The sequence below is a fragment of the Pangasianodon hypophthalmus genome, chromosome 23 (genome assembly GCF_027358585.1).
Source record: "Pangasianodon hypophthalmus isolate fPanHyp1 chromosome 23, fPanHyp1.pri, whole genome shotgun sequence".
NCBI lineage: Eukaryota > Metazoa > Chordata > Actinopteri > Siluriformes > Pangasiidae > Pangasianodon > Pangasianodon hypophthalmus.
This window is the reverse complement of record NC_069732.1, coordinates 15,222,124-15,248,945: the sequence shown is the minus strand read 5'-3', so window position 1 is coordinate 15,248,945 and position 26,822 is coordinate 15,222,124. Positions and strand designations below refer to the sequence as shown.

At 39.7% G+C, this 26,822-nt stretch overlaps 3 protein-coding genes across 3 annotated transcripts; all 3 read left to right on the top strand.

Annotated features, from left to right (window-relative positions):
- The first annotated feature begins 677 nt into the window (after window positions 1-677).
- flii (FLII actin remodeling protein) lies at window positions 678-13,525 on the top strand. Its single transcript, XM_026929725.3, has 30 exons — window positions 678-831; window positions 1,602-1,712; window positions 2,605-2,676; window positions 2,794-2,874; window positions 3,116-3,201; window positions 3,307-3,468; window positions 3,600-3,703; window positions 3,807-3,982; window positions 4,371-4,528; window positions 5,009-5,093; window positions 5,178-5,325; window positions 5,539-5,672; window positions 5,825-6,037; window positions 6,174-6,353; window positions 6,541-6,623; window positions 6,730-6,804; window positions 6,892-6,975; window positions 7,079-7,250; window positions 7,350-7,454; window positions 7,567-7,758; window positions 7,973-8,161; window positions 9,051-9,190; window positions 9,545-9,758; window positions 9,870-10,024; window positions 10,122-10,182; window positions 11,255-11,383; window positions 11,472-11,578; window positions 11,678-11,783; window positions 11,921-11,986; window positions 12,122-13,525. The coding sequence occupies exons 1-30, from the start codon at window positions 769-771 to the stop codon at window positions 12,254-12,256; spliced, it is 3,786 nt and encodes a 1,261-aa protein (XP_026785526.3). The 5' UTR covers window positions 678-768; the 3' UTR covers window positions 12,257-13,525.
- Window positions 13,526-14,371: 846 nt separating this feature from the next.
- Window positions 14,372-17,155, top strand: mgmt (O-6-methylguanine-DNA methyltransferase). Its single transcript, XM_026929913.3, has 5 exons — window positions 14,372-14,527; window positions 14,731-14,844; window positions 16,086-16,225; window positions 16,311-16,450; window positions 16,542-17,155. Exons 1-5 carry the CDS (start codon window positions 14,463-14,465, stop codon window positions 16,671-16,673), a joined length of 591 nt encoding a protein of 196 aa, XP_026785714.3. The 5' UTR covers window positions 14,372-14,462; the 3' UTR covers window positions 16,674-17,155.
- Window positions 17,156-19,074: 1,919 nt separating this feature from the next.
- On the top strand, window positions 19,075-26,309 carry znf598 (zinc finger protein 598). Its single transcript, XM_026930193.3, has 12 exons — window positions 19,075-19,359; window positions 19,999-20,111; window positions 20,203-20,332; window positions 20,431-20,642; window positions 20,767-20,984; window positions 21,083-21,197; window positions 22,298-22,476; window positions 23,361-23,445; window positions 23,583-24,424; window positions 24,509-24,662; window positions 24,845-24,989; window positions 25,264-26,309. The coding sequence occupies exons 1-12, from the start codon at window positions 19,186-19,188 to the stop codon at window positions 25,621-25,623; spliced, it is 2,727 nt and encodes a 908-aa protein (XP_026785994.3). The 5' UTR covers window positions 19,075-19,185; the 3' UTR covers window positions 25,624-26,309.
- Window positions 26,310-26,822: the final 513 nt, after the last annotated feature.

Genomic DNA, 26,822 nt, shown 5'->3' with positions numbered 1-26,822 from the left:
GAATAACGAAAATACAGCACCAAATTAGCACCAGCATCACTGAACTCATTACAAATACACTGTATGGCCAAATGTTTGTGGACACCTGACCATTACATCTGTATGTGCTTATTGAACGTCTCATTCCAGATTTATTCCCCCCTTTGCTGTTATAATATCCTCCACTCTTCTGGGAAGCTTTCCACTAGATTTTGGAGCGTGGCTGTGGGGATTTGTGTTCCTTTAGCCACAAGAGCATTAGTGAGATCAGGCACTGATGTTAGAGTAGGTGAGGAGGTCTGGGGTGCAGTCAGTGTTCCAGTTCATCCCAAAGGTGTTCAGTGGGGTTGAGGTCAGGGCTCTGTGCAGGACACTCGAGTTCTTCCACTCCAACCTTCACACACCATGTCTTCATGGAGCTCGCTTTGTGCACAGGGGCATTGTCATGCTGGAACAGGTTTGCGTTCCAGTGAAGGGAAACTGTAATGCTACAGAACACAAAGACATTCTGTACAATTGTGTGCTTCCAAGTTTGTGGAAACAGTTTGAGGAAGAGCCACATATGGGTGTGATGGTCAGGGGTGCACTTACTTTTGGCCAGATGGTGTATTTCTACATGACATTATTTAATGTGTTTCAGGGTGGACTTTTGCTTTAAGGTTGAGTAAGGCTATGGACTGAGCTTCAGTAAACTCATAGAGTGAGGGTGGGGCGACACACACACACACACACACACACACCCTCTGCCCAGAAATAGACTCACACTGACTGCTGCATCCTGAATTAGAAATGGCTGCCACGGGAGTTCTCCCCTTTATCAGGGGGGTAGACTTAAGTGGAAATGATTTTAAAGTAAGTAACTATTTCACTGTAGTGTCATTTTAACACACACTCTTCATTTTAATCCACTTTCACCAGCTAGCTCTCAGAGCAGAATAAACCTCACAGCTGTGTTTCGTGCTATAAACTGTATGAGGAACAAGTCACTGGGCGTTAGCTTGCTAAGCTTAGCAACTTGTCACTATGTGACAGTTTGTTCTATGTAATGTGAATTACTGGCAATAAAAATAGCCATTAACCCTAGACTGTTATTCGGGGATGTTAACAGCTTCCTTTGGGTATTGTTTAATTAGTGTACAACCCTGTGTTTAGTTTAAAATTACATTTTGTTGTGAAGTTGCGTAGCTGACGTTAGCTAGCTAGGAAGCTAAGATAGTTAGCAAGGAAGCTAACTCAGCTGTTTCATTTATAACATGAGGCACACCCGTTAAATATTTTTATTTTAGACATTATTCAGACTATAGTATAGTCAATATATAGTCAATAAAAGGTTGTTATTATTCTTGACAAGTGAAAAGCTTGCTAGCTGAGTGCTCTTATATTCATTACGGTAATTTCTCTTGTAATGACTTGTTGAGGTTTTGCCTTTCCTGTGTATAAAATATCATGAAGTTACTGTACTAAAAGCTAACAGGTTATTTTCTGTGTTTAGAAATGGCATCTCATTTAGTAGAAACTGTGAAACTGTAAATAAACAGTGTAGTGTAAATTATAAACTGTACATTTGGCCTGATCAGTAGTAGCTGTATCTGATGTTTGTATGTTTTGTCATATTTCTACAGGGAGGCTACTTTCCTGAACATGTTAAATCCATGACTAGCCTTCGATGGCTGAAACTCAACAGAACCGGGCTTTGTTATCTTCCAGAAGAACTTTCCTCGCTCCAGAAACTGGTGAGTATTTATATGTAACATTATACAGTCAGATGCAAAAGTTTGTGAATCCTGGTCAAGCAACTTGTTTTGTTGATGTTCTTCAGGGTGAAGTTGTTAACGCAACTTCTTAAAATAATAAACATGTGTCTATTATTTATGTGCTGAAATAAACAGATTGGAGAAAAATAAACTTAAAGTAAACCTAAAGTAAAGTAACTAGACTGGTGGATGCAGCAAAGTATTTCAGCGGACCAAACCAAGCGTACGAAAACTATTTGTAGCAGAGCCGATCAACGTATGAAAATAAACTGGTCAAAGTTTAACAACTCTAAACATGAACAAGCTCAGCTTCTGTATCTTCTGTGGCACCTTTATCCAATCACTTGAATTTATGGAAATTATTTAACTAAAGGCACCTCTTCAGACAAGAGACTAGCTACAATCACTTGAATAGATAGAGATAGAGTAGGCAAGCTTTCACAGATTTTTTTTTTTTTTTTTTTTTTTTTTTTTCTCCTTTTTTTCTTCTTCTCTCCAAATCTTGCCTTGTCTGGACTGATTAGTGAACAGATAACAAAAACAGAATGTTTAAAGACAGATGGAAAATTCAAAACAGACAACTCATCTGTTCAGAGTCCATGCCACTAATCAGAAGTGTTACTGTGAAGCACCACTACGAGACAAAAACATAAGCACTATGTATTGTCTTTTTATATATTTATATCCATGAATTAACCGTAAGTAGTTAAACATTAAAAAATCAGTGCTGTCACCATTTAGTCAGGATAGTTGCTATTCCAGATCTGTGTAAGGAATTTTATGTAACTGCATACCCCTGATTTAGAGTATCGAACCCTTACATGCACATATCAATGAAATGTTTGTTTCTTCTCCAATATTTTAAAATCAGGAGCATTTGTCAGTGAGCCACAACAGTCTTACAACGCTACATGGAGAGCTCTCGAGCCTTCCGAACCTAAGGGTAAATCAGAGTATAATAATATAAACTGTATTATTTTTCATTTACAGAACAAATCTTATGACTGCACCTGCGACCATTTTAATTTGTCACATGTATATGTTTTAATTCTATGTTTAGGCGGTTGTGGCCAGGGCAAACAACCTCAAGAACTCCGGAGTTCCAGATGATATTTTTAATTTGGATGACCTCTCAGTTCTGGTATGTCAAGTTGTATTTTTTTTTTTTTTTTTTTTTTTTTTTTTTTTCCTTCTTCTTTTCTTTTGATGATTAAGACAGAGCAGGCTTATCCATCATCTTCCATGTCTTTCATAAGATCTTTCTTGCCTGGATGATCTCACTCATCATCATCTCACGTCCCATTTTATTCCAACTTGAATTTTTAATTTATTTTTTCTAAACATGAGCTCACAGAGATTCATATCCTCCATCATTTTTGCAGGACCTGAGCTTCAACCAGCTGACTGAAATCCCAAGGGATCTGGAGAATTCGAGAAATATGTTGGTTCTTAACCTCAGCCATAACAGGTAGAACTGTGTATAGATGTGTTTGTAGCGAGTGTGACATTCTGTTAATTATTTTACAGTTGTTGTTGTTGTTGTTGCCTTATTTCCTTAATCTTGCTTTTTCAGCATTGATAACATACCAAATCAGCTGTTCATTAACCTAACTGATCTGCTGTACCTGGATCTGAGTGACAATAAGTTGGACAGCCTTCCCCCTCAGATGAGGCGTCTGGTTCATCTTCAGACGCTCATTCTCAACAATAATCCCCTTATGCACGCACAGTTAAGGTGAGGCTGTGTTGCAGTTTACTTTCTGGAAATGTCAATTAGAGTATATGCAGTGTGTGACTCAGTGATGACCTCATTCACTGATAAGGTTCCTGCGAATGTTATGTTGGGTGTGTTTGATGTTTTAACAGGCAACTTCCAGCAATGGTAGCCCTTCAGACCCTCCATTTAAGAAACACTCAGCGCACTCAAAGTAACATGCCAACAAGTCTTGAAGGCCTCACTCATTTAGCAGGTAATAAAAGTAAAGCCAGTGTAACTAACACTGTGTGAAAGAAGATAAACAGGATTTTAGGTGTGAGGATTTGTTTGTCAGTTAATGATAATTTTATTCACAGATGTGGATCTGTCCTGCAACGATCTGACTCGGATGCCGGAATGCCTATACTCCTTGGCCAGTTTAAAACGCCTTAATCTGAGTAGTAATCAGATCTCCGAGCTGTCACTGTGTATAGATCAGTGGACCCAGCTAGAGACTCTGAACCTGTCCAGGAACCAGCTCACATCATTGCCTGTAAGTACTTTCATGCTGTTGTCTTTTTCCTCAAACTGGATATGTCTAGTTAACTGTCTGTCTGGCATCCATAGCTACAATTTACCACAATTCAGGGAGAGGGTGGGAACATAATGATGTGGGGCAAAGCAACCTGCAGATCTCTCATCTTATTTTCTTTCCAGCCAAGCAAAATCTACATCTAATCCAAGTTTACAAGGCTAGTCATTTAAGACCAGGACCAAATGATTTAAAAATTGAAATTGTTGAAGTGGATGTTTTCTAGCCACACTGGCCTTCTGGAAATAAAGTAACGCCTTCAGGGTGCAAACAGTCATTTGTGTCGTATTTTGGAGATGAGTATTCTAATCATTAATCCTCACTGATTGGTCAATCTGATCTTTTGCAGTCTGCAATTTGCAAGTTATCCAAACTGAAGAAGCTGTATTTGAACTCAAACAAGCTTGATTTTGATGGAGTGCCATCAGGTGTTGGGAAGCTGTCCAGCCTGGTGGAGTTCATGGCAGCCAATAATAATCTGGAGCTTATTCCAGAGGGGCTTTGCAGGTAGGAAGTCATTGTACTAATACAATAACTAATACAATAATAAAAAGAGGGGTTCGTGGGACTTTTTTCCCCTTTAAATTCCCACTCCTGACCACTCATACAGGAATTTTACCAATCCCTCTTGCTGCCAAAGTTACTTTTGTTTGTGTTATTTTCTAATTAACTGATTCTATTTCTCAATGTGTAAACAGTAATTTAAACAACCTAATATGCTTCTATGCATAATGAATGGATAAAGCCCAATTTACATCAGACATGATAAATGTGTCTTGTCCAATAAGCTCCCATGTTAATTAACATGGCTTTTCTTTGCCCTAAGAGTTGCCTTCATTGGAGTAAAAATCTCTTATTCCTTTGATCCTTGTGTCAGCAGGATCCCAGTGCCCATGTACACCTCTGCACTGTACTTCACTGGTGATTTGTAATTACAAATTATGTTAAACTATTAATAATTGTTTTGTTCATCTGTGTGTATTTCAGGTGCTCAAAACTAAAGAAGTTGGTTTTGAACAAGAACAGGCTTGTGACGTTACCAGAGGCTATCCATTTCCTCACTGATTTAGATGTAAGGTTTAAAAAATATTTTAAAAAATGACACAGCTAAATAAATTAAATTTCACTCAGTACTCACGTTAATATTTTAATATAGGTTTTGGATGTTCGTGAAAATCCAAACCTGGTTATGCCACCCAAACCAGTGGACAGGGGAGCCGAATGGTACAACATAGACTTCTCTTTGCAGAACCAGTTGCGATTGGCTGGTGCATCGCCAGCTACCGTGGCTGCAGCAGGTGGAGGTGCAGTAAACCACCTGTTGTTTTGATTTGTTCTAGTGAGATTCACATAGCCAGTTACAGGAATGATGTTCATGTAATGCTTCTGTATTTTATGTTTCAGTCTCACTCTTGAATATAAACACATAAGATGGCATGATTCCAGTACTGCTGGAACAAAGCCATATAAGCATTTGTCTGTGTTACAGTGCATTTTTATATATGTTACTTGAATAGGAAATAGTCCAAGAGATCCGATGGCCAGAAAAATGAGGTTAAGGCGACGGAAAGACTCCACGCAGGACGACCAAGCTAAACAGGTGCTGAAAGGCATGTCCGATGTAGCCCAGGAGAAGAACAAATCTATTCAGGTGAGACAATATCCAAGTGCAGTTTGATTTGGTGGCCTGTGACATAAACATGCTTGTACTGTAATACTTCCCCAAAAAAAAAAAAAAACAGTGTAGATACTGTACTACACAAGAGCCATAATTGCATCATATTATATCTTTTATTTAATCAGGAGAACGGTGATATGAAATACTCTGACCTGAAGTCCAAGCGCTGGGATAAGAACCTCGAGAAGCCTCCACTTGACTATTCTGAGTTCTTTATGGAAGATGTGGGTCAGATTCCTGGAGTCACTGTGTGGCAGATAGAGAACTTCTTACCTGTTCAGGTGGATGAAGCTTTCCATGGAAAGTTCTATGAGGCAGATTGTTACATTATCCTGAAGGTAAAATTCATTTACATTTATTTTTTGTTTTTGTATTTCATGTATCTGAATTTTCAAAACTATTTGCTTATTTGCCTTCGAGTAACAGAAATTTACTCGTCCACTTTTATTTCATATTTCTGGTCCTTATTTTCAGACTTTTCTAGATGACAATGGAGCCTTGAACTGGCATATCTATTACTGGATTGGTCAGGATGCCACCTTGGATAAGAAAGCAGGCTCTGCTATCCATGCTGTTAATCTTCGCAATTTCCTGGGTGCTGAGTGTAGGACTATCCGAGAGGAAATGGGAGAAGAAAGTGAAGAATTTACTGCGGTTAGTAGAGCACACGAATTAGGTTTATTTTGTGTTGTCTTGAGTTGAAGATCATAAAAGCAGCTAGAGGTGTGGGTTGGGACTGGGATCCTGTGGGTGAAGAAGAAAATATCAAGGTCACACACTGATGAATTGTGTAGCATCGGTTCAAGCTATATCTGTTTTAAACATCTCTTTATTCCTTTAGGTGTTTGACAACGAAATTTCCTACATAGAAGGAGGGACTGCCAGTGGATTCTACACAGTGGAGGATACACAATACCCAACAAGGTATTAAACTGAAACAAAACAAAACACCATAGTATGCTTCTGTTGCAGACACATTTATCTGTTTTGCTCTGTTTTTTTATTATTATTATTTATTTATTTGGGACAGACTTTATCGTGTGTATGGGAAGAAGAACATCAGAATGGAGTCTGTGCCTCTAAAGGGAGCCTCCCTTGATCCTCGGTAAGTCCAAGATAACTTCTAACCTGCCAAGTTACATACAAAGTTGAGTAATCTCAAAAGCGTTAAAACCTTGTTCCCTCTTACAAGGTTTGTCTTCTTGCTGGATGCTGGCCTTGAAATATATGTGTGGAGAGGAGCCAATGCCACCCTTAGCAGCACTACAAAAGCCAGGTCTGTTGTGAGTTTTTTTTTTTTTTTTTTTTAACTCGCTGAATAATTGCATTTTTTTCCACTGATTCACTGTAACATTTTGTACTGTCATTGGCATCTTAAGGTTATTTGCAGAGAAGATAAACAAGAATGAAAGGAAGGGCAAAGCAGAGATCACTTCATTGATGCATAATCAGGAACCTCCTGAATTTTGGGAAATTCTTGGTGGACAGCCGGAAGAAATCAAGAAACACGTTCCAGATGACTTTTCTCCAGTTCGACCTAAACTCTACAAGGTAGCTGTCTGTTTTTTTTTGTTTGTTTTTTTTTTTCCTCAAGATAGATGATAACAGAGTGAAATGAGAATGTGTGAAAACTAATCTTATGTGCTCTAGGTTGGTCTGGGTTTGGGATATCTTGAACTTCCTCAAATCAACTACAAGCTTTCAGTTGAGCATAAGGACAAACTCAAACTTGATGTGCTTCCAGAACTCAGACTGGTATGTGAAATAGTAAATACCAAGTATTCCTCAACTTAGATTTTTTTTTTTTTAAGTTACACGTTGACTTCCTTTGAATGCACTAATCATAACTGATGTCCTCCTGTTGCAGCTCCAAAGTCTTCTAGACACTAAAGGTGTGTATATACTGGATTGTTGGTCTGAAGTGTTCATTTGGATTGGACGCAAGTCCCCTCGTCTTGTAAGAGCAGCTGCTCTGAAATTAGGCCAGGAGCTGTGCAGCATGCTCCATCGACCAAAACATGCCGTGGTCATCCGCAACCTGGAGGGTACCGAGTGCCAGGTAAGACATGCTTTGAAATGCAAACACACACTTTATCCAAAGCTTCTATTTAAATTTCTTTGTGCTTGCACAATGCTAACATTTGTGTTTCTCACACAAAATCTTTAAAATATCTATATGTTTCAGTGTTTTCTAGCCTTCTGACATGACAATTGACTGGAAATTAGGTTAAAATTAGGTTTTTTTTCCCCCATGCCTCTGTTTTTCTTACTAGGTCTTCAAATCCAGGTTCAAGAACTGGGATGATGTGTTGAAGGTGGACTACACCAGGAATGCAGAGAGTGTTCAGCAGAATGCTGGCTTGTCTGGAAAGGTGAAGAAGGATGCTGAGCAAAAGAACCAGATGAAGGCTGACCTGACTGCTCTCTTCCTGCCCAGACAGCCACCTATGCCCCTTTCTGAGGTGAGGTCTCTATGTAATATGTAGTTCATTACATTAAGTAAGCTTTGGTATAAAATTGTCTGCCATAAACAGGGTACTGCATGTGCTTTCAAGATAAAAATTATGTTTTGCGGGCTCCCGAGTGTCACAGCAGGAAAACTTGTCGCCCTGTTGATGGCCATGAGTCCAAGAGAGCACAACTGGCCATGCTCTCTGCATGGGAGGGGCATACTCTCTCTCTCCTGTCAGTCAGAGCGAAGCTAGTCAGTTGCGAGCGTCTGTGAGCTTACGTAAGAGGACAGATATCGCTTTCTTCAGAGAGTGTCACGCAGCCCTGTGACGCAGCATGAATGGCAGTTAGCCCTCATCCTGTCTTATGATCGGGGATAGCTGGCTAATGGGTGGGAATTGGCCAAGACCAAACTAGGAAGAAAATTGTGATTTACAACTGCAACCATGAAAACAGTTAAGACAATTAAGACAAGACAGAGGAGACAATTTATGGGGTAATATACAAATTTGTGATGCACATCACTACTCAACACCAAGCAGCAAAATAACTTCAGGGAATTTAAGTTTATATGTTTGTTGTATTTTATCAGGTACTGGAATAACTTATCGTTTATGGTGTACTAGTCCATAGTTTCTCCAATTAATTTGTCTTTGTTTTTATACCTGTTTAGACACTTATTGCACCACATCATATTTAAGGATTGGGTTAGTAACAAAAGCATCATTTGTAAAATTTGCAGATTTATTTGTCAGGAAAAATTGTTTACGTTGGTTTAATAGACGTGATAAACTCCCATCTGAATAAATTTTTATTTAAAAAAAAAAAAAAAGAGGAAGAAGTGGGAAAAAAAACAACATTAAAAATAATGTTGAATGGCTCACTGTTGTCATTTTACAGGCTGAACAAATGATGGAAGAATGGAATGAGGATCTGGATGGTATGGAGGGATTTGTTTTGGAAGGTAAAAAGTTTGCCCGGCTGCCAGAGGAGGAGTTTGGTCACTTCCACACACAAGACTGCTATGTGTTCCTCTGCAGGCAAGTGGTACCTGGATGGCTAATCTTGTGGAAATAGGATTGCCTCTGATTTGTTTGTTATGAGGCCACAATCAGTGTTAATTACTGTACTAGTATTGTACTTGTATCTCTGCAAGCACATGTAATGTTTTTTAGGAATATATGGACAGGTTCCATGATAGCTGTAATGAAATAATTCATTTAGTTATTCAAAATGTCGACCTGTAGTCATGGTGGTAGCTTTCATCCAAGACAGACTCTGCAGTATTTCCCGAGTAGGTCCATTCTGCATGTAAGCAATGTGCAGTAGGATATTTCTTTCATTAATTTAAAAAAAGCTGATTGACTTTCATTTGTTTGTGTGTTGCTTTGCAGATACTGGGTGCCGGTTGAGTATGAGGAGGATAAAGAAAAAGAAAAAGAGAAAGGTGAAGAAGGAGAAGGAGATGATGAGGACAAACAACCTGAAGAGGACTTCCAGTGTGTGGTTTACTTCTGGCAAGGTCGTGAGGCTTCAAATATGGGCTGGCTTACGTTCACATTCAGCTTGCAGAAGAAGTTTGAGAGCCTTTTCCCTGGCAAACTGGAGGTACAGTTTCTTAGTTGTCAGTAATGCAATTTGTTCAATTCTGTTGGATAAAAAGGTCTTTTATAAAAAGTGGTCCGGAAAGCTATAGTTTTCACGGTGTACACCCTCCAGGTTGTGAGGATGACCCAGCAGCAGGAGAACCTCAAGTTCTTGTCACACTTCAAGAGGAAGTTCATTATCCACAAAGGGAAGAGAAAGCTTAAGGTGGACAATGTGCAGCCCAGTCTGTACCATATCAGGACAAATGGCAGTGCACTCTGCACCAGGTTATCATTCTATGCAAAACACATCAAAATGTCAAATAATGTTTTAATATTGATTTAATGTTAAAGGACTAACATGCTGATTTATACTCTTCCGTAGAACTATCCAGATTACGACTGACTCCAGTAACCTTAACTCTGAGTTCTGCTTCATACTGAAGGTAATGTTCTGGAGCTAAATGCAAAGGTGCCAACATATCCAGTTTTATGATTTTTATTTATTTATTTATTTATTTATTTTTTTATATATAAACCGGGTGCAACAGCGATACAAGGGCCACCTGAAAGCTACCCATTTCCACTTGCTCAGCTTAAGCAGCAGTCACATGAAACCTGATTAATATTCCCCCAGTGGAAGAAGCAGTTCACTGAAGGGGAAAAGATGCAGGAAGTCTTTCGTTAGTACCCTTTGTTTATAAACATATGAGTCAGATGGAGTTGGAAGAGTCGGCTGTTTAGGTGGCTCAGATAGATCACATCGACTTTATTTGGGTAAACATTTACCTGTTAATTTACCAGCCTCGCTCTTGTGAGCCAGTAGAAGACAAGAAGGTGAGACCGTGGTCTCTTAGTTCTAAAAATCCTCAGAACTTAGACACTGTTGATGTGTGCAAATTTGACAGTATCATGTAATCGTGCTACTAGAAAAGCCCTGCTGGATGTGAGTGGAAGAAATTGAAATTGGTTGACTGTATGCAAAAAGTGTTGACGGGTCGTTCAGTCTTCATGGAGCTCGCACTGTGCACAGGGGCATTGTCATGCTGGAACAGGTTTGAGCCTCTTAGTTCCAGTGAAGGGAAACTGTAATGCTAAAGCATACAAAGACATTCTATACAATTGTGTGCTTCCACCTTTGAGGCAACAGTTTGGGGAAGAACCACATATGGGTGAGACGGTCAGGTGTCCACATACGTTTGGCCATATAATGTATATGTTAGTTTCCAGTGCTCATGTTTATTAGTAAGACTTTGTAGTAAATAGAGACTATTAATAGTTTGTATTAATAATTTAAATTAACATTTAATGTGCGCTCCATATGGGTTCTTTGGAGCCTCGATCAAAAGAATATTTTATTTAAAAGACATGAACCTTTGCGTGGCTTTGTCTGTTATCCACGGACAGAATTTCACTGACTCATTTCTTTCATTTCATGTTCTAGAAATTGTAATGCCAGTGCTGCTTTTTAAAACCTGTTTGTGACACCAACTGTTGTGGATGTCCCCTTTCCCCCAGGTGCCATTTGAGAGTACAGACAACCAGGGTATTGTGTATACATGGGTTGGCAGAGCAGCAGACCCAGACGAGGCTAAGCTGGCAGAGGATATCATGAACTCCATGTTTGATGATACCTACAGCAAGCAGGTACATGTTAGGACTGTTTGTTAGTATTGGCTTTTGAGAACAGTGTTTTGAGTTGATTATACAACAAGAAGTTTATTGCTTGTTACAGGTAATAAATGAGGGAGAAGAACCAGAAAACTTCTTCTGGGTCGGCATTGGCTCACAGAAACCATACGACGAAGACGCAGAATACATGAAATACGCCAGACTTTTTAGGTTAGAAATTTAAATGCATTTTGTTTCAAACATTTTAAGTATTGCTTGTTTGATGATCTCTGTTCTCAATGTTAATTCATCTATGTCATTTCACTGCAGGTGCTCCAATGAGAAAGGCTACTTTTCAATATCAGAGAAATGCTCTGACTTTTGTCAAGATGATTTGGCTGATGATGACATCATGCTCCTGGACAATGGAAAAGAAGTAAATGCTTACTTAAATGTTTATTTGAGTAAACCTTTGGACAAAGCCCCAGTGGAAGTTGTGCTTGATGGCTCGTGTGTGTGTGTGTGTGTGTGTGTGTGTGTGTGTGTGTGTGTGTGTGTGTGTGTGTTTTACAGGTGTACATGTGGGTGGGCACTCAGACAAGCCAGGTGGAGATCAAACTGAGTCTAAAAGCTTGTCAGGTAAGACTGCCTCTCAGTTTATGATCTACTTTTTGCATAACTTTAATAAGCTTGTCCTGCTAATGGATGTTACATTACAACTACAATCACTAATTATCCTGCTTATTTTTCTTCACTGTCTCATGTTTACTTCAGGTCTATATTCAGCACATGAGGTCCAAGGATGCAGAGCACCCGAGGAAGCTGCGCCTGGTGCGCAAAGGCAACGAACCTCATTGCTTTACTCGCTGTTTCCATGCCTGGAGCGCCTTCAGGACAGTGCCCGCATAAAATATTCACACAAAACACAGCTGTTATGTACAATAGAGCATTATTCTAATAATCTGCAACTATAAAGCACCCACAAGAACTCATCTCTTTCTTTTAGTGCACGGCAATTATAGTAACACATTCTTTGAAAAGCGCATACAATATGATGTTTACCTACTTGAACGGTTCTTAAAGTTTCTATTTATGTGTGAGGTCTAAAGGAGAATTCTAGGTAAGTGTTACCTCCTAAGATAGAAGTTGCTATATTTTTGAGGGATGATGGAAGAAGAAAAACATCTGCGCAATAAATACTACAAAGCAGGGTCACTGGGTTTACGTTCTATTTATGGTGTTGAAGAATTGAACTAAGAATAACTTTAATCAGCTTGAATGAATGCTGAATTAAGTTGCAACCAGTTTGTTTGCTAACCTTGGCTAATTCAGCTCAACCGTGTCAAATAGGTTCTTTGAATTTGATGTTTTTAACAATGTAGATACCAAAATGAATTTGCACACTTTCACACCTTCACATTTATTTTGGTTTGAGCTCTTTATATGTCAGTGATTTGAATAATGCATTTCCTATTGTATTGTGCAAAACTAGGCAGTTTGTTTATGGCTTAGATTTTGTCACTTAAAGCACAAGCTGCGCTTTGTCTCACAAAAAAATATATATATTCTTCAGAAATAGCTGGTGCCATAGACAGCCCACTACGTGTTATTTTGTATGAATGTGCTGTCTTTATCATCTGCTGCTTTAGGATTCACTATAGGTATAGTGAGTGGCATTGCTGAAATTATAGACATTACAGGTAATTTGGGTTGGTTTTTGGAGAAATGTTTCTGTGGCTTATCAGGACTAGTATTTTTGTTTCTTGCTGCTTGATGCCCTTGAGCTACCCTACATGCATACTATTTCAGGAAAAAAAAATAGAGGAGTATATGTAATAAGGGTACATAATGGCAGTAATTGGTAGAATATCATGCCTTAGCAGTAATGGTCCTTTTTATGGACCACTTGAATTCTTTAAGAGTTGAATGTTATGTTCCATTTGGACAGGGAAATGCATTGAACCAAGGCTAAACAGTTAACTGTATTTAATCATGTTTCAGAGGGATTGGGAGAGGCGAATTGATATTTACGAATGTCAGCTTACTTTTTCAACATCACTGTCTTTTTTGTGTGTGTGTGCATAAAATGTACCTGTACAAATATTTTCTGCCGCTGGACCCACCTGCAGATGCTATATTTATGTATTTTGTATGAAAGTAAAAGTTCCATTACAATTCTCTAAAGTGTCATTGAGGATTTGTCATCAAATATCAAAGGCTTGTTGTTTTTGTTTACTTAATAGTTTACAGTATTTCAATTCATAGGAGGCTGAATCACACCCATATGTGGTTCTCCCCAAACTTTTTTTTCCACAAAATTTAAAGCACACAATTGTCTAGAATGTCTTTGTATGCTGTAGCATTACAACTTCCCTTCACTGGAACTAGGAGGCCCAAACCTGTTCCAGCATGACAATGCCCCTGTGCACAAAGTGAGCTCCATGAAGACATGGTGTGAGAAGGTTGGAGTGGAAGAACTCGAGTGTCCTGCACAGAGCCCTGACCTCAACCCCACTGAACACCTTTGGGATGAACTGGAACACGGACTGCACCCCAGACCTCCTCACCTACTGTACCATCAGCACCTGATCTCACTAATGCTCTTGTACCTGAATGAACACAAATCCCCACAGCCACACTCCAAAACCTAGTGGAAAGCTTCCCAGAAGAGTGGAGCTTATTATAACATTCAAATCTGAAAATCTGTGATGGGATGTTCAACAAGCACATATGGGTGTGATGGTCAGGTGTCCACAAACTTTTGGCCATATAGTGTATATGTGTATATAAGAATTTAACATTTTTTAATATATATAGTCTTTTTTATATATACTATTTTAGAATCATAATACATTATTCTGTTACCTATAAGATGAATGATGTACATGATATAAAAGAAAACGTGATTCCTCAGACCATTGTAGAAAGAGAAAGACTGAAGGTAGAGATGGGGAAAGAGTGGAGCCTCAGTGGTGTGTTAGAGACTCCGGTACAGTAGGTGGCAGCATGCACCTGTATCGTTGGTTTATAGCCTGCCAGTAAACCGAAGAAGAAGAAGCAGCAGCAGAAGAAGAAGAAACCGAAAGTGAAGCGCGTTAAACGCAGAGGTTTACGCATGCAGCATCATTATCGCTCATTCGTAGCATCTGTGAAATTCATCTCTAAAATGCAGAAACAGAGGTAAATACCACACTCTGAAAGTTGGAATAAAAGAAGGGGCAGGAAGAATGCACTGCTTGCTGATGGTAACAAAATGTTAATTAATGAGCAATTAATGACGAGTTAATTATATCTAGCAATTAATCTGCGAGATCTATTTCTCATTAGCCTTCATTTATTTCCATGATGTACAGTTGCAACAGTAAACCGTGTTCGTGTGTTAGAAACGCGTGTGTGTTGCAGTGTGTGTCTCTGGAGTCGCCTGTGGGAGAGCTTCTGCTGAGTGGCTGTGAGAAAGGAGTACACACCATCACTATTGCTGTGGAAACAAAACACAGGTACCACACACACTACACACTAATACTGTTGCTATGGAGACAACACATGGGTACCACTGTCACCATGGAAACATCTTGTATCCTAGACACTATGACATCACAGTAATAGTAGTAGTATCAAGTGACAAAATTTTGATTCTTTCTGATGATGATGGCAAATTTTGAGTCAGAATGTTTCTGCCTGTTTGCACGTGTGCCTCGGACCTGTAGGGTTAGAGGTTCGATTCCTGTCTCCGCCCTGTGTGTGGAGTTTGCATGTTCTCCCCATGCTCCAGGGGTTTCCTCTGGGTGCTCCGGTTTCCTCCTCCAGTCCAGTGAGATGCATTATAGGCTGATTGGCATCTCTAAACTGTCCGTAGTGAGTGAATGTGTGTGCGATTGTGCGCTGCGATGGGTCCCTCGCCTTGTGCCCGAGTCCCCAGGGATAGGCTCCAGGCTCCCCCCCGACCCTGTGTAGGATAAGCAGAACAGAAAATGGATGGATAGATGAATGGATGCCTTTGCAATATTTCACAAGTCAGTGAAACATCTGTTCAAAAGGGGAAAACTCTGGTCTCTGTGGCTGTTGCAGACTCTGATAGCATGATGGACTGCCGACAGGATATGGAGTGTTTCTACTCACCTGTCAGACATGTTGCCTGTTAATTCAGAAAGTGCCCCGTTCTGGCTAGTATTCAGTAGACATTATAGTCTAGGATTGTGTTTTGAGAGGTGTAGTTTTAGAGGACTGAGCTGTGATTGTTTAAATTAGTTAAGCATTAATTCAAATGCTAATTTAAATAATAATAAAAAAAAAACAAAAAACAGAGTACTTGAAAAATACTGTAGTAGAGTCAATCAATGTATGAAAAACAACGGTTCATAGTTCAGTGACTCTACTTTTCTAAACATGAACCAGCTCAGCTTCTCCTCAGTTGTGGCTTATCCAATCACAGAGAATAGTTCCTTTGTAAACAATGATTTTTCTAAGTAACTGGACGTTTACAAAATTTATTTGAATGCCCCTGCCTTAAAGTGAAAATATTGAACGTAAATGATGTCATAACTCTATTTTGAATTACTACTAATTGCTATAATTTAGTCTTTAAATGTTGTGGAAGTGTGCCTGGTAATCGTCATTGGGAAGTTTGATCTCAGAAGAGAAATGTTGTTCTGCCATTTAAGGAATTATGAACCTCTGCATACTGTCATGTATCTGAATGCGTGTGTGTGTGTGTGTGTGTGTGTGTGTGTTTTTGCAGGCCCGGGCTCATTTCGGACCAGGCAGAACTGAACTCGGAGCTTCAGCAGTGTGTTACGTGGCTCCAGAGTTACTTTCGTTCTGCACAGTCAGTGAGCTCTTTGCCTTTTCCTGCCTTACATCACCCACTATTGCAGGGAGGTACGTGTATCACATCAACACAAACATACACATACTATCACTGTCATGCTGGTGTAGATGGTATAAACCCGTCTTGTTGTGTCAGACTCCTTCACTGCACGCGTGTTGAGGATATTGCAGTCGAGGGTACAAGTGGGACAAACTGTCTCCTACAAGGAGCTCAGCGAGATGGCAGGAAACCCGAAGGCTGCTCGAGCAGTGGGCAGCGTCATGAGGAGAAATCCGGTTGAATCCTTTTGATGCATTAATTTCTCCTGTGGGTCTAAATGTGAAATCCATCAGCTGACTTTCTCTCTCTTGTGTTTGCATCTCTCAGGTTCCTCTGATTGTGCCCTGTCATCGTGTGCTGTGTAGCTCAGGCGAAAGTGGCAGATACATGGGAGGCAAAGGAGATAATATTAAGCTGTGGCTGCTCTCTCATGAAGAAAAGTCAGACCTAACTGCTTAACTGTTGACTACTGTTTATAATTTGGATAAAACACCCTGAAATGTTCACTGTTAGACATTGTTTATATGCAATAAGTGGGTGTATGTTTTGCTTCAGTAACCAAAACTAAAGCAACGGTTTATTCAGTTAATCATGTGAGTTATTGTTATAATTGATTTTACAGTTACTGCACACAGTTGCCTTACATTACTGACCAAAAAGATGGTAGTAATGTTCTATTGCTTCAGCTGGCAGGACTTAACCAGCTGTCTCTGAGTCACAGACTTTAGAGAAAGAAAAACTGGAAAGATGTTATGGAAAGATATGAAGCATTCTTCAACCAAAGGCTGTATAGTCTCATTTGGTTTGTTTAAACACCTTTGATATATGAAGATATCACTGTTCTGTAAATAATTGCTTAGTTGATGATAACTACTCAACTATTCGCTACTCTAGTAACACTGAAACCATTCACTAATAAAGGAACGTTATTTGCACTTTAATATGACATTTTGAGTAACTGTCTTTTTCCTGTTTTGTTTCTGTAGCTGTTCTTATTGTGAATGAAGGCCTACATGAGGTGCCAAAATACATACGAACATCTCCTTTGTCTGATGCATCTCAGTGTTAAAAAGTTAATAGTTAACAGTTTCTGACATTATATAATATGTCTCACAACGTCTGACTGAGAAAACCGTACCCCTGCTCTAATACTGTGTGCTTGGCATCAGGAACACCTTAATCCTTGAAGCACTTCTAAAAAGTGCCACCTTTATCTGGAGAAAAAGGAACATTGAGATTGATCGCTGACACTGTGAAAAGTAATTTTCTATCAAGAGACAACACTTTCAGACTGTGATCCTCTCTTAGGGCTTATAAAGAGGTTAAGTATCAACTATAAACCTTACAGCAGACCTATACCTTAGAAGTAGTCTGTTTAATTGTATTGTTTCATCAGTATAACCACTGAGGCAGTTAAACATTTCACTCTTATAGTATTAGTCTGGTTTGGGGTTGCTAGCTTTCAGGGATGACAATGGAATAAATGACAGTGGAAATGTACAGGAGGATTTGGAGCCTTGTTGCAAAGAGATTATGTGTCACTGTTGGATTGTGTTCTCTTCAGTCCTATGCTCTGATGAGAATTGAGGGATAAAGAGGACCAAAGAGCAGGAAGTATTATCAGATCTTCATGCAATCTTCAAACAAAGATCAATGATGTTTCATCTAGGTGAAACTATGTGACCATGTCCAGCAGAAAAACAACCCTAGGTGTGTTAATGTGTGTGTGTGTGTGTGTGTGTGTGTGGGCCGCCCAAGGTCACTCCCCTGCCTTATCTGTGGATTTCTGCTACAGTCTGGGTCTATTATCATGGTTTATGCAGCTAATATTAGCTAAGTGAACCCTGAGTGAACTAATAAATGATTGTCCAACCTTTCGAAGACATACAAAGCTGAATTGTAATGTGTCTTCACGACTAGTTTGTAATGTTTAATTTACTAATCATATAATTACAAAGATGTATTGGAAAAACTGACTTTTGCTCAGTTTAGACTCTTTTCCTTTAAAGGCAACTCACAAGAGCTACATCATGTCTGAAATGTTAAAAATGCTGCCCACATATAGCATATGTGTATCTTTCACTCTTCTAAATATCTCACAAATCTCACTTATCAACTGAGCAAGCCTAAAATAAATGGTGATGCACACACAGATCAGCCATAACATTAAAAGCACTGACAGGTGAAGTGAATAACATTGATTATCTCGTTACAATGGCACTTGTCAAGGGATGGACATATATATCAGCAAGTGAACAGTCAGTTCTCGAAGTTGATGTGTTGGAAGCAGGAAAAATGGGCAATGCACCACCTATCACTCCTGCATCTCTGTAGACTTGCCTTTAATTTCGCCCCTTGCAATATGGCGGACGAGTTGACGTATTGCACTAGCTAGCTGCAGTCGCTTGTGCTAAATAATATTTTTATGTATATATTATTTTCTCAAGTATTCCTACACATGCACATCTTCCAACAAATTCTGTGTTCTCACGTCTCTGTAATATTTATATCTCATTACACCACCTCTCGCTCCTGCTTCTCCGTAGACTTTCTTTGAATTTTGCCCCTTGCAATATGGCGGACGCGTTGACGTATTGCCCAAGCTAGCAGCAGTCGCTTGTGCTAAATAATGCATATAATATATACATGTACATTACATTTATAAATTACATTTATAAATGTAATGTACATGTATATATACAATGTATGTATATATATATATTATTCTCTCAAATATTCCTATTCATGCGTTTCTTTCAACGCACTCTGTGTTCTCATGTCTCTGTAATATTTATATCTTAACACACGAGCAAGCACGAGCCTCTACCCATGATGCACCGGTGCTACGAGATTACGACCACGCCGGGTTTCCTGCCGCCCTGCTTTACGGCACTGCGTTAGCTCGTTAGCTACGGTAGTTTTGACACGAGAGCAGAATTGTGACAGAACAGAGTTGTGCCTGTTTGATATAATGGAATCAGGGATGAAGAAAGAAGCCGAGAATGTTTGTGTGCTCTGCTGCCAGGACATTGATATTTTCGCTGTGGGGAAATGTGACCACCCGGTGTGTTACCGGTGCTCCACTAAGATGCGGGTTCTGTGCGAGCAGAAATACTGCGCCGTCTGCCGAGTGGAGCTGGACAAGGTAGCGGCCCTGAGCACCGCAGCTAGCCGGGCTAACCCGAGCTAACCTCCAGGCCCTGCTAGCTGGATTAATCTGTTGTTTATAAGGAACTAGCTGGCTGTGTACATTCAGAGTTATTTTACTTTTATCACTCTGATTCCAGGAAGTAACATTTTAACATTTCTGTTTAACTCAGGAAACAAGTCTAGCTTACTTAGCTAACTAAAGTTAGAAGTTTCAAGTCATACAGGCTGGTTAGCTAGCTGACTTTCTCACCTAATGTTTCTGGTAAAGTTTCAGTTCCTCAGAAGTATTAAAGATAAGTTTCTTTTTATCAGAGTGTCTAAAAATGTTTCTGTGTAACCTTCATTAATTAGATAGCTAGCAAGTTAAGTAATATGGCTAGAAAGCTGCTTACTGTCTTTATATTACTCGAGTCATTTCATCTTCTAGCTTAGCTAACAATTTTCCCAGCTAGTAAATCTTAATCAGCTTCTGTGTCCTCAGGTCAATAGTGTCCTTCTGGCACACTGCTGAGTCAGCAGATCACATATCAACACCTATGATTCATTATGTATAGCGGAAGTGATCATATAACTCAGTCCTGAGTGATATGGCAGTATATTATCTTTAATCCTCACCAATTCCATCTTCTCTCAGGTTATATTTGTTAGAAAACTTCAACCCTTTGCTGCTCTCACTCAACATGAGTACCAGGCTGAGAAGAAATATGACATCTACTTCGGTGAAGGAAGAATCTTTGCACAGTTCAGGTACGTGCAGTTCAGTTTTGCCTGTTTCACGTTTCATATGGAATTTGGGGATAAATCTTGTAATGTTGTGTATGTACACTTTTATCACCAGGAAGATTTTGCTGTCTGAATGTCCACAATGTCCTGAGCCCAAAGTCTTCTCCAGATTTGATGAGCTGGAGCAACATATGCGGAAACAACATGAGCTCTTTTGCTGCAAATTATGCGCTAAGCACTTGAAGGTACTGTGTCGTAACCGTGTTACTCGCGTACCCTTGAATGACTTGCTCGTTTTGCTTATAGTTGGTAATGTTGCTCATCTTACAAACTCCACATTCAGATATTCTCCTATGAGAGAAAGTGGTACAACCGCAAAGAGCTGGCTCGACATCGGATGCAAGGGGACCCAGATGACACGTCTCATCGTGGCCATCCACTCTGTAAATTCTGCGACGACCGATATCTGGATAACGACGAACTGCTTAAGCACTTAAGACGAGACCACTACTTCTGCCATTTCTGTGATGCGGATGGAGCACAAGAATACTATAGGTACTTCACTGTTTCTGTTGTTCAGCTGTTGAGTGTGAAATACTGTGTGTGTGTTTGTGTGTTTATATAATATTTTTATATTCATGTATTTATTAATAAGTTAACGGTCTCATGTCTGTTCCAGTGACTACCGCTATCTCAGTGAGCACTTCAGAGAAAGCCATTTTCTGTGTGAGGAAGGTCGCTGCAGTACAGAGCAGTTCACACATGCCTTTCGGACAGAGATCGACTACAAGGCCCACAAAGCTTCTGCTCACAGTAAGAACCGGGCCGAAGCACGGCAAAACCGGCAGATCGACCTACAGTTCAACTACGCCCCACGCCAGCAGAGGAGGAATGATGGTGAGTGGGTCAGTCAGTGTCTGCTCTATATAGTCGTGTGTCGTTGTTCTAAGCTGCTGTCAGACTTTTACCCAGCGCTCTCTGAATGCCTTATTCAGGTCTAGTAGGTGCTGATGACTATGAGGAAGCCGATCGCTTCAACAGACAAGGGCGCTCGGGAAGAGGAAGACCCCAGGGGTTACACCAGAATGTAAGAAGCTGGAGGTACAATAGGTAAGTCTGTGAGTCTGTGAGTCTGTAAGCCTTCACATTTACATCATTATTTACATGTCATTTAAAAACAAACAAAAAAAAAATGGGGCCGAAAGAATGTCTCACAGTAGATTATAGACTTACAAGACATTTATCATGGGTTGGAAAAATCTTCTCAATCTTGGAAAATGCACTCTAAACAAATTTCAGTGCTTTCACTTCACAGTAAGCAAGGATGCCGGTTGTTAAGAGCTTGATACGTAGAAGCGCAAGTTCTATTGTTGCTTGTTCAAATATAATGATGCCATTTCGACTGAGATGAGGACCTTGCCATTTTTGCTGGGGAAGGTTATACAGAATCACATCATCTAATGGGAAATTTTTATTTGAAAGCAAGATTTGAGGCTTTGGAACTTTACGCAAAACAACTTGATTAAAAATTGGCACCTTTGTCTGAGTCTTCTCCGACCTGTCCCCTATTAACGATTTAAAATAATTGGTAAAGTATTTAAAACATGCAGGTAAGTTTGCAAGTTGGTCTAAGATCGTATAGTTCCATACGAAACTTCACTGTGCTGACCTGAAAGAGAAAAACAGCAAATATAAACAGATTCACTGTGACTAATGCTGTATGTGATAATTGTGTTTGAGAAGAGGGTGTGTGAGACATGCTGTCGGAGCTCACACCAGTTTCGTTCACTCGTCTCTACACACTGTGGTGGTCAGTTGATTGTTCAGCTGGTTCAGTTTCAAAGAGCGAGTTTTCCCGAACCACTGCACTCTGTCCCATGTCCTACCTGAAATGCCTTTTCTGAAATGCCTAGCATAGATTTGAATGAGCACAGAAACATCCATACATGTACATTTTCACTTTCTGTAAATAAAAGAATATTTTCTCCATTTCAGCTTTCATAAATCCCCTGATTTGTTCATCACTTTAAACTTTTAGACAAAATCTGATTATATGAAGATTTTATAAATGAGGCTCTTGGTTTAACAAGTGGGGCCCACTACATTTGACACCTTGAGGGTGGATTCAAACCAGAACTCAAAGCCTTAATGTCCAGACATTTGATATTGCCTGACAGCGCTTGACCAGTCCTGAATGTGGTTGTGTATAGAGAGGAAGAGGACAGGGACCTGGCTGCTGCGATTCAGGCCTCACAGGCTGCTCGAAGACAGGCGGAGAGAGGACAAGTTCATGAGAGAGTTGGCCAAAAACCACGCAAAGAGGAGACGGCGGATGGCGATGAGTTGAGAGGCAATCGAGGTGCAGTCAAACCTCCTAGTGACATGCAAGGTAAAGTGGGTTTGAACTTTATTATTGAATCTTTTATGTGATTGTCCTGATCAGTCAAGCTCTCTTGCACCTCTGTCAGTGTGAGCCCTAATGAAACATGCTACATCTGTGCAGGAGCACAACTAATCACATTCCCATTGAGTATAGTGTAGTCACTACTCTTTACAAGGTTTGAGGTCAGAGGTCGTCCAGACTCTTTATTCTCTCATTACTTTGACATGTTTTTGTTGTTCTGTTGTTTTTGACTGGTATGTGCAGCTACAAACACTTAACGCAACCTGTATATATGTGATATATGATTGTCTATTTGTGGTCTAAAAGACAAAATGAAACAATTTCTTATATGTTAAAGTCAAATTGATGTACTCCAAGTTGTGTTTTGGTAGTAAATAGCCAGGTAATGTTGGTGAAACACAACCCAACCTACCAAATGGTGCACATTTAGGAACATCATATTTTTAACATTTTTAACATTTTAATTAACATATGCTTGTATGAAGTATAACTCAAAAGGAGTGATAGCCAAAAGAGCAGTTTGAGCCTGTTTACATATGAATCTGGATTGATTGTTGATTATTTCGTTCTTTTGAACGTTCTGATATTAACAGACACCCTGGAAGCCCTGCCCAACCCCACCGATCTCGCATTATTAATCTTTCAGCCACTGCTCGAAACATTTCGCAGTTTCTACAGGGGACATTAGATAAACCATTTGTGAAAAAGACTATATTAAGCCCTGCCCCCTGGCTAGACTATGCGATATTCCTCTTTGGGGTTGGCAGGTCTGCACCATTCAATTTCTAGGTCTCATATGAGATCCTGTAGCTTTTGCCTCCGGAGACAACTGTTTATTGACTACAGCTAAAAAAAAAATTATATTTCAGGTCGATCAACGAAGAATAATGTCCCACTGAAGGGTGAAGACTTCCCAGTATTAGGAGCTGGTGCACCACCGCCGCCTATTCATAGGTATTTTTTGATACAAAATATTTGTCACAGCTGTGTATTAACACATAAGATGTATACTTTGTGTCTGGATATTGTTTTGTGTATTGCGCATTATGATTTATTTCAGAATTACACGCTGATAAAACTTTTTGTTGCAGCATGGTGAAACCCACTCCTGTCTCACTGAAAGAGGATGATTTCCCAAGCTTGGGACATTCTGGTACAATGGGTTCAGCCCCAATGACACCAGCGTACATGGCACAAGCTAGAAAACCTTCTTCTTTCCAAGAGGAAGACTTCCCAGCACTTGTCTCAAAGATCAGACCTCATAAGCCTCATGAGACTACGACATCTGCTTGGTCCCAAGTAGGAAGTAAATCTGGTGTGCTCAATAATAAGCCTGTGGTTCTGCCGACGAAGACACACTCGCACAATGCCCCTGTGTTTTCCGCTAATGACCCACCACCCTCCTCCACTATTCCTCAGGCTAATACGTCTCGCCGCAAGAAGAAGCTTACCTCTTCACAGACCGCCAAAGCTACATCCAAAGTCAAATCTCCAGTCTCTTCAGATGACGAAAACCCCCAACCTGGCAAAATGATTCAGGAGATTTGTGCCGTCCCCACCATGTTAGATATCTCGTCTCTGCTTACGGTGAAGACTGGCTCATCACAGCCCAATAACAAAAATAGCAAGAAGAAGAGACAGCCTTCAGCTACCCCTTCCGGGACGTCCACAAATATCGTGGAATTGGTTACCACAGCGGCTCACAAAGAAAATGTACCCGAGACCAAGCCACCAGATGGTAGTGTTCCTAAAGGCACTGTGGTCCCCAAATCAAATATGTTCATAAACGGATATAAGGAGAAACCTAAGGAAATTAAGGACACTGTCCTTCCTGAAGAGCCCCCTGCCCCTAAAAAGCAGCCCATCTCTGAACCATCTGCTGTCCCTGAAGAAGAGGATTTCCCTGCTCTTATTTCTAAGAAACCTCCACCTGGTATGAATCACCCAGTTTGTATAGAAACATGGTCTCATGTATTGTCTGAAGCTAACCTTTTATTGTATTGTGTTTGTATTTCAGGTTTTAAGAACACATTTTCTTCGAAGAACATTCAGACAGTGATGCCTCCTCCCCCTCCTGGTCTTGGGCCTGTGATCAGCAAGCCTCCTCCGGGATTCACCGGCGTCCCGCTCAACAGTAATGTAGCAGAATGCACAGTGCCAGTGTTTAACAGGTTAGCAGGCATGAAATGTCGTAAAGACCCAAAATACCATCCATACTAGAAATGTACTGATGTTATGAAGTGCATTGTTAGGTTTTGGCAAATTGTACATTGTGTTTTATCGATTCAGTAATTTGCAAAAGTTACTATTTCTCTAAGCTTTTTTTTTTTTTTTTTGGTTCCTACAATTATAGACCAGAATCCTCACTTGGAACTTACCACATGCCTGAAAACTTCAAACAGAGGAACATGGACCTTATTCAGTCAATACAGAACTTCCTTCAAAATGATGAATCCAAGTTCAATGAATTCAAAAACTATTCAGGCCAGTTCAGACAGGTAATGAGTGTTAGCCAGATGTCTTGCCTTATATACAAAATATTTTTTTTATCCATGGTAGAACCTTTTAAGTAATAATGCTGATTATTTAATCAGGATTTTGTACTCACTCCAAATACAAATCCCTTTTTCTTGCCTTATATAAAAGCATTTTTAAAATCCATGAAAATATTTTGTTAGAAATAATGCTGATGATTCTAATCTTCAAATAGAAACCCCTTCCTTTTTTTCCCATGTTAATTAGTAATAATAAGATATCTCCTGTGTTTGCTAGGGTTTAATTTCTGCTGCCCAGTACCACAAAAGTTGCCATGAGCTGCTGGGGGAAAACTTCAGCAGGGTCTTCAATGAGTTGCTGGTTTTACTTCCAGACACACACAAACAACAGGAGCTTCTTACTGCCCATGCAGACTTTAAAGCCATGGAGAAACAGCAGCCAGGCTCCAAAGGCAAGAAGAGCAAAAAGAAAGCCTGGCAAACGTGTACCTCTAACAACAATCTAGACTTGGACTGCCAAGTGTGTCCTACCTGCATGCAGGTATTGGCCCCAAAAGACTTCAGTGCTCATAAGACCCTGCATATTGGAGATGACGACTTTCCCTCTCTCCAGGCTATAAGCAAGATTATCAGTTAACTGCCAAGAACAGGAGCACTACTCCGACAGATGAAAAGATGTTTTTTTTTTTCCAAGGGTCAAAGATGTTTAAGACAGTGAGGGATCAAATGAAACACAGTGCAGCTGTAGTGTGGCTAGAGCATGGGTGCCCAACTCCAGTACTGGAGTCCAGCAGACTCTGGTGACTTCCTGGTTCTGAGCTGCCTAATTTGGCAAAATTGTTAATTACCAGGTTTAACTATGGCATTCCAGGAGTGGAGTTGGACACATCTGGGTTATAGCATTTGAAATAATTCACCACTTTTTTGAAAAAAGAAAAAAAAAAGAAAGAAAAGAAAAAAAATTCCCAACTCAGAAGTGAAATTGAAATGATTTGATCGGAGATATTTGCTTTTGGTGTATTCATTATTATTATTATTATTATTATTATTATTATTATTATTGTATAATACATTTCTTAATCCCATATCTCTGGATTTATGGGTAACATTTTCATCAGGTTTGTACACATGCTTTAGGCATGATCATTTTCTAATGCTAGCTGCTGCATTTGACCCCAGAACATTTATTTATGGAGTTATTTTCATTACAGAACCGTTGCTCACCTGTTTCTCAAATAACAACAAAAAATAAAGAGGTTATATGTATATTTGGATGGAGGAAAATGATGTGAGTAAAAAGTTGTGCAAGTGCCTAACAAATGATCCGTCTCTGAAAAAGGGCTTTCTTGAAGTCTGTTGGTGAAATGATTTTATCAAATGAACAAAGTACTTGCAACATTTCATTTCCCGTCATTCCCATCATTTCATTACACATTACACCTCAGCACTTGTTTCCACGCTTAATTTTAGCTTTCATCATTATTTATTTAGGACTTATTATTATTTAAGGGGATTATTTTAACTCAGCTTTTAGGATTGCAGAGTGTGACCAGGGTGCACAAAATTCTCTTTTTTATAACCTCTTTTTGTATTTAAACATCAGTAAAATCGGTCTCTTTGAATTAGTGTACATGCAGTAATGAAGAGTAAGCCACTGTCCTCTGGAGTTAAATATAAGAATGAACGCACATTTATTATTTTGACTGCAGGGTACTTTTTTTTTTTTTTTTTTTTTTTTTTAAACTGTGCCCAGCATCTGCACTGCTCCTGCTTTTGTACAACTCTAGTTGTTTCTGCAAATGCACTGGGAGGTGAAGATGAATATGCTTTCCTGTT

Bases quoted from the DNA above. Each gene is read 5' to 3' on its own strand.
- mgmt (XM_026929913.3), top strand. From the start codon at position 14,463: ATGCAGCATCATTATCGCTCATTCGTAGCATCTGTGAAATTCATCTCT. The intron at 14,528-14,730 runs GTAAATACCACA...TTCGTGTGTTAG, and splicing joins TCTAAAATGCAGAAACAGAG to AAACGCGTGTGTGTTGCAGT. The intron at 16,451-16,541 runs GTTGAATCCTTT...TGCATCTCTCAG, and splicing joins GCGTCATGAGGAGAAATCCG to GTTCCTCTGATTGTGCCCTG.
- znf598 (XM_026930193.3), top strand. From the start codon at position 19,186: ATGGAATCAGGGATGAAGAAAGAAGCCGAGAATGTTTGTGTGCTCTGC. The intron at 20,112-20,202 runs GTACGTGCAGTT...TTTTATCACCAG, and splicing joins AGAATCTTTGCACAGTTCAG to GAAGATTTTGCTGTCTGAAT. The intron at 21,198-22,297 runs GTAAGTCTGTGA...GGTTGTGTATAG, and splicing joins AGAAGCTGGAGGTACAATAG to AGAGGAAGAGGACAGGGACC.
- flii (XM_026929725.3), top strand. From the start codon at position 769: ATGGCTGCCACGGGAGTTCTCCCCTTTATCAGGGGGGTAGACTTAAGT. The intron at 1,713-2,604 runs GTGAGTATTTAT...TTTTAAAATCAG, and splicing joins TTTCCTCGCTCCAGAAACTG to GAGCATTTGTCAGTGAGCCA. The intron at 7,251-7,349 runs GTAGCTGTCTGT...TATGTGCTCTAG, and splicing joins TTCGACCTAAACTCTACAAG to GTTGGTCTGGGTTTGGGATA.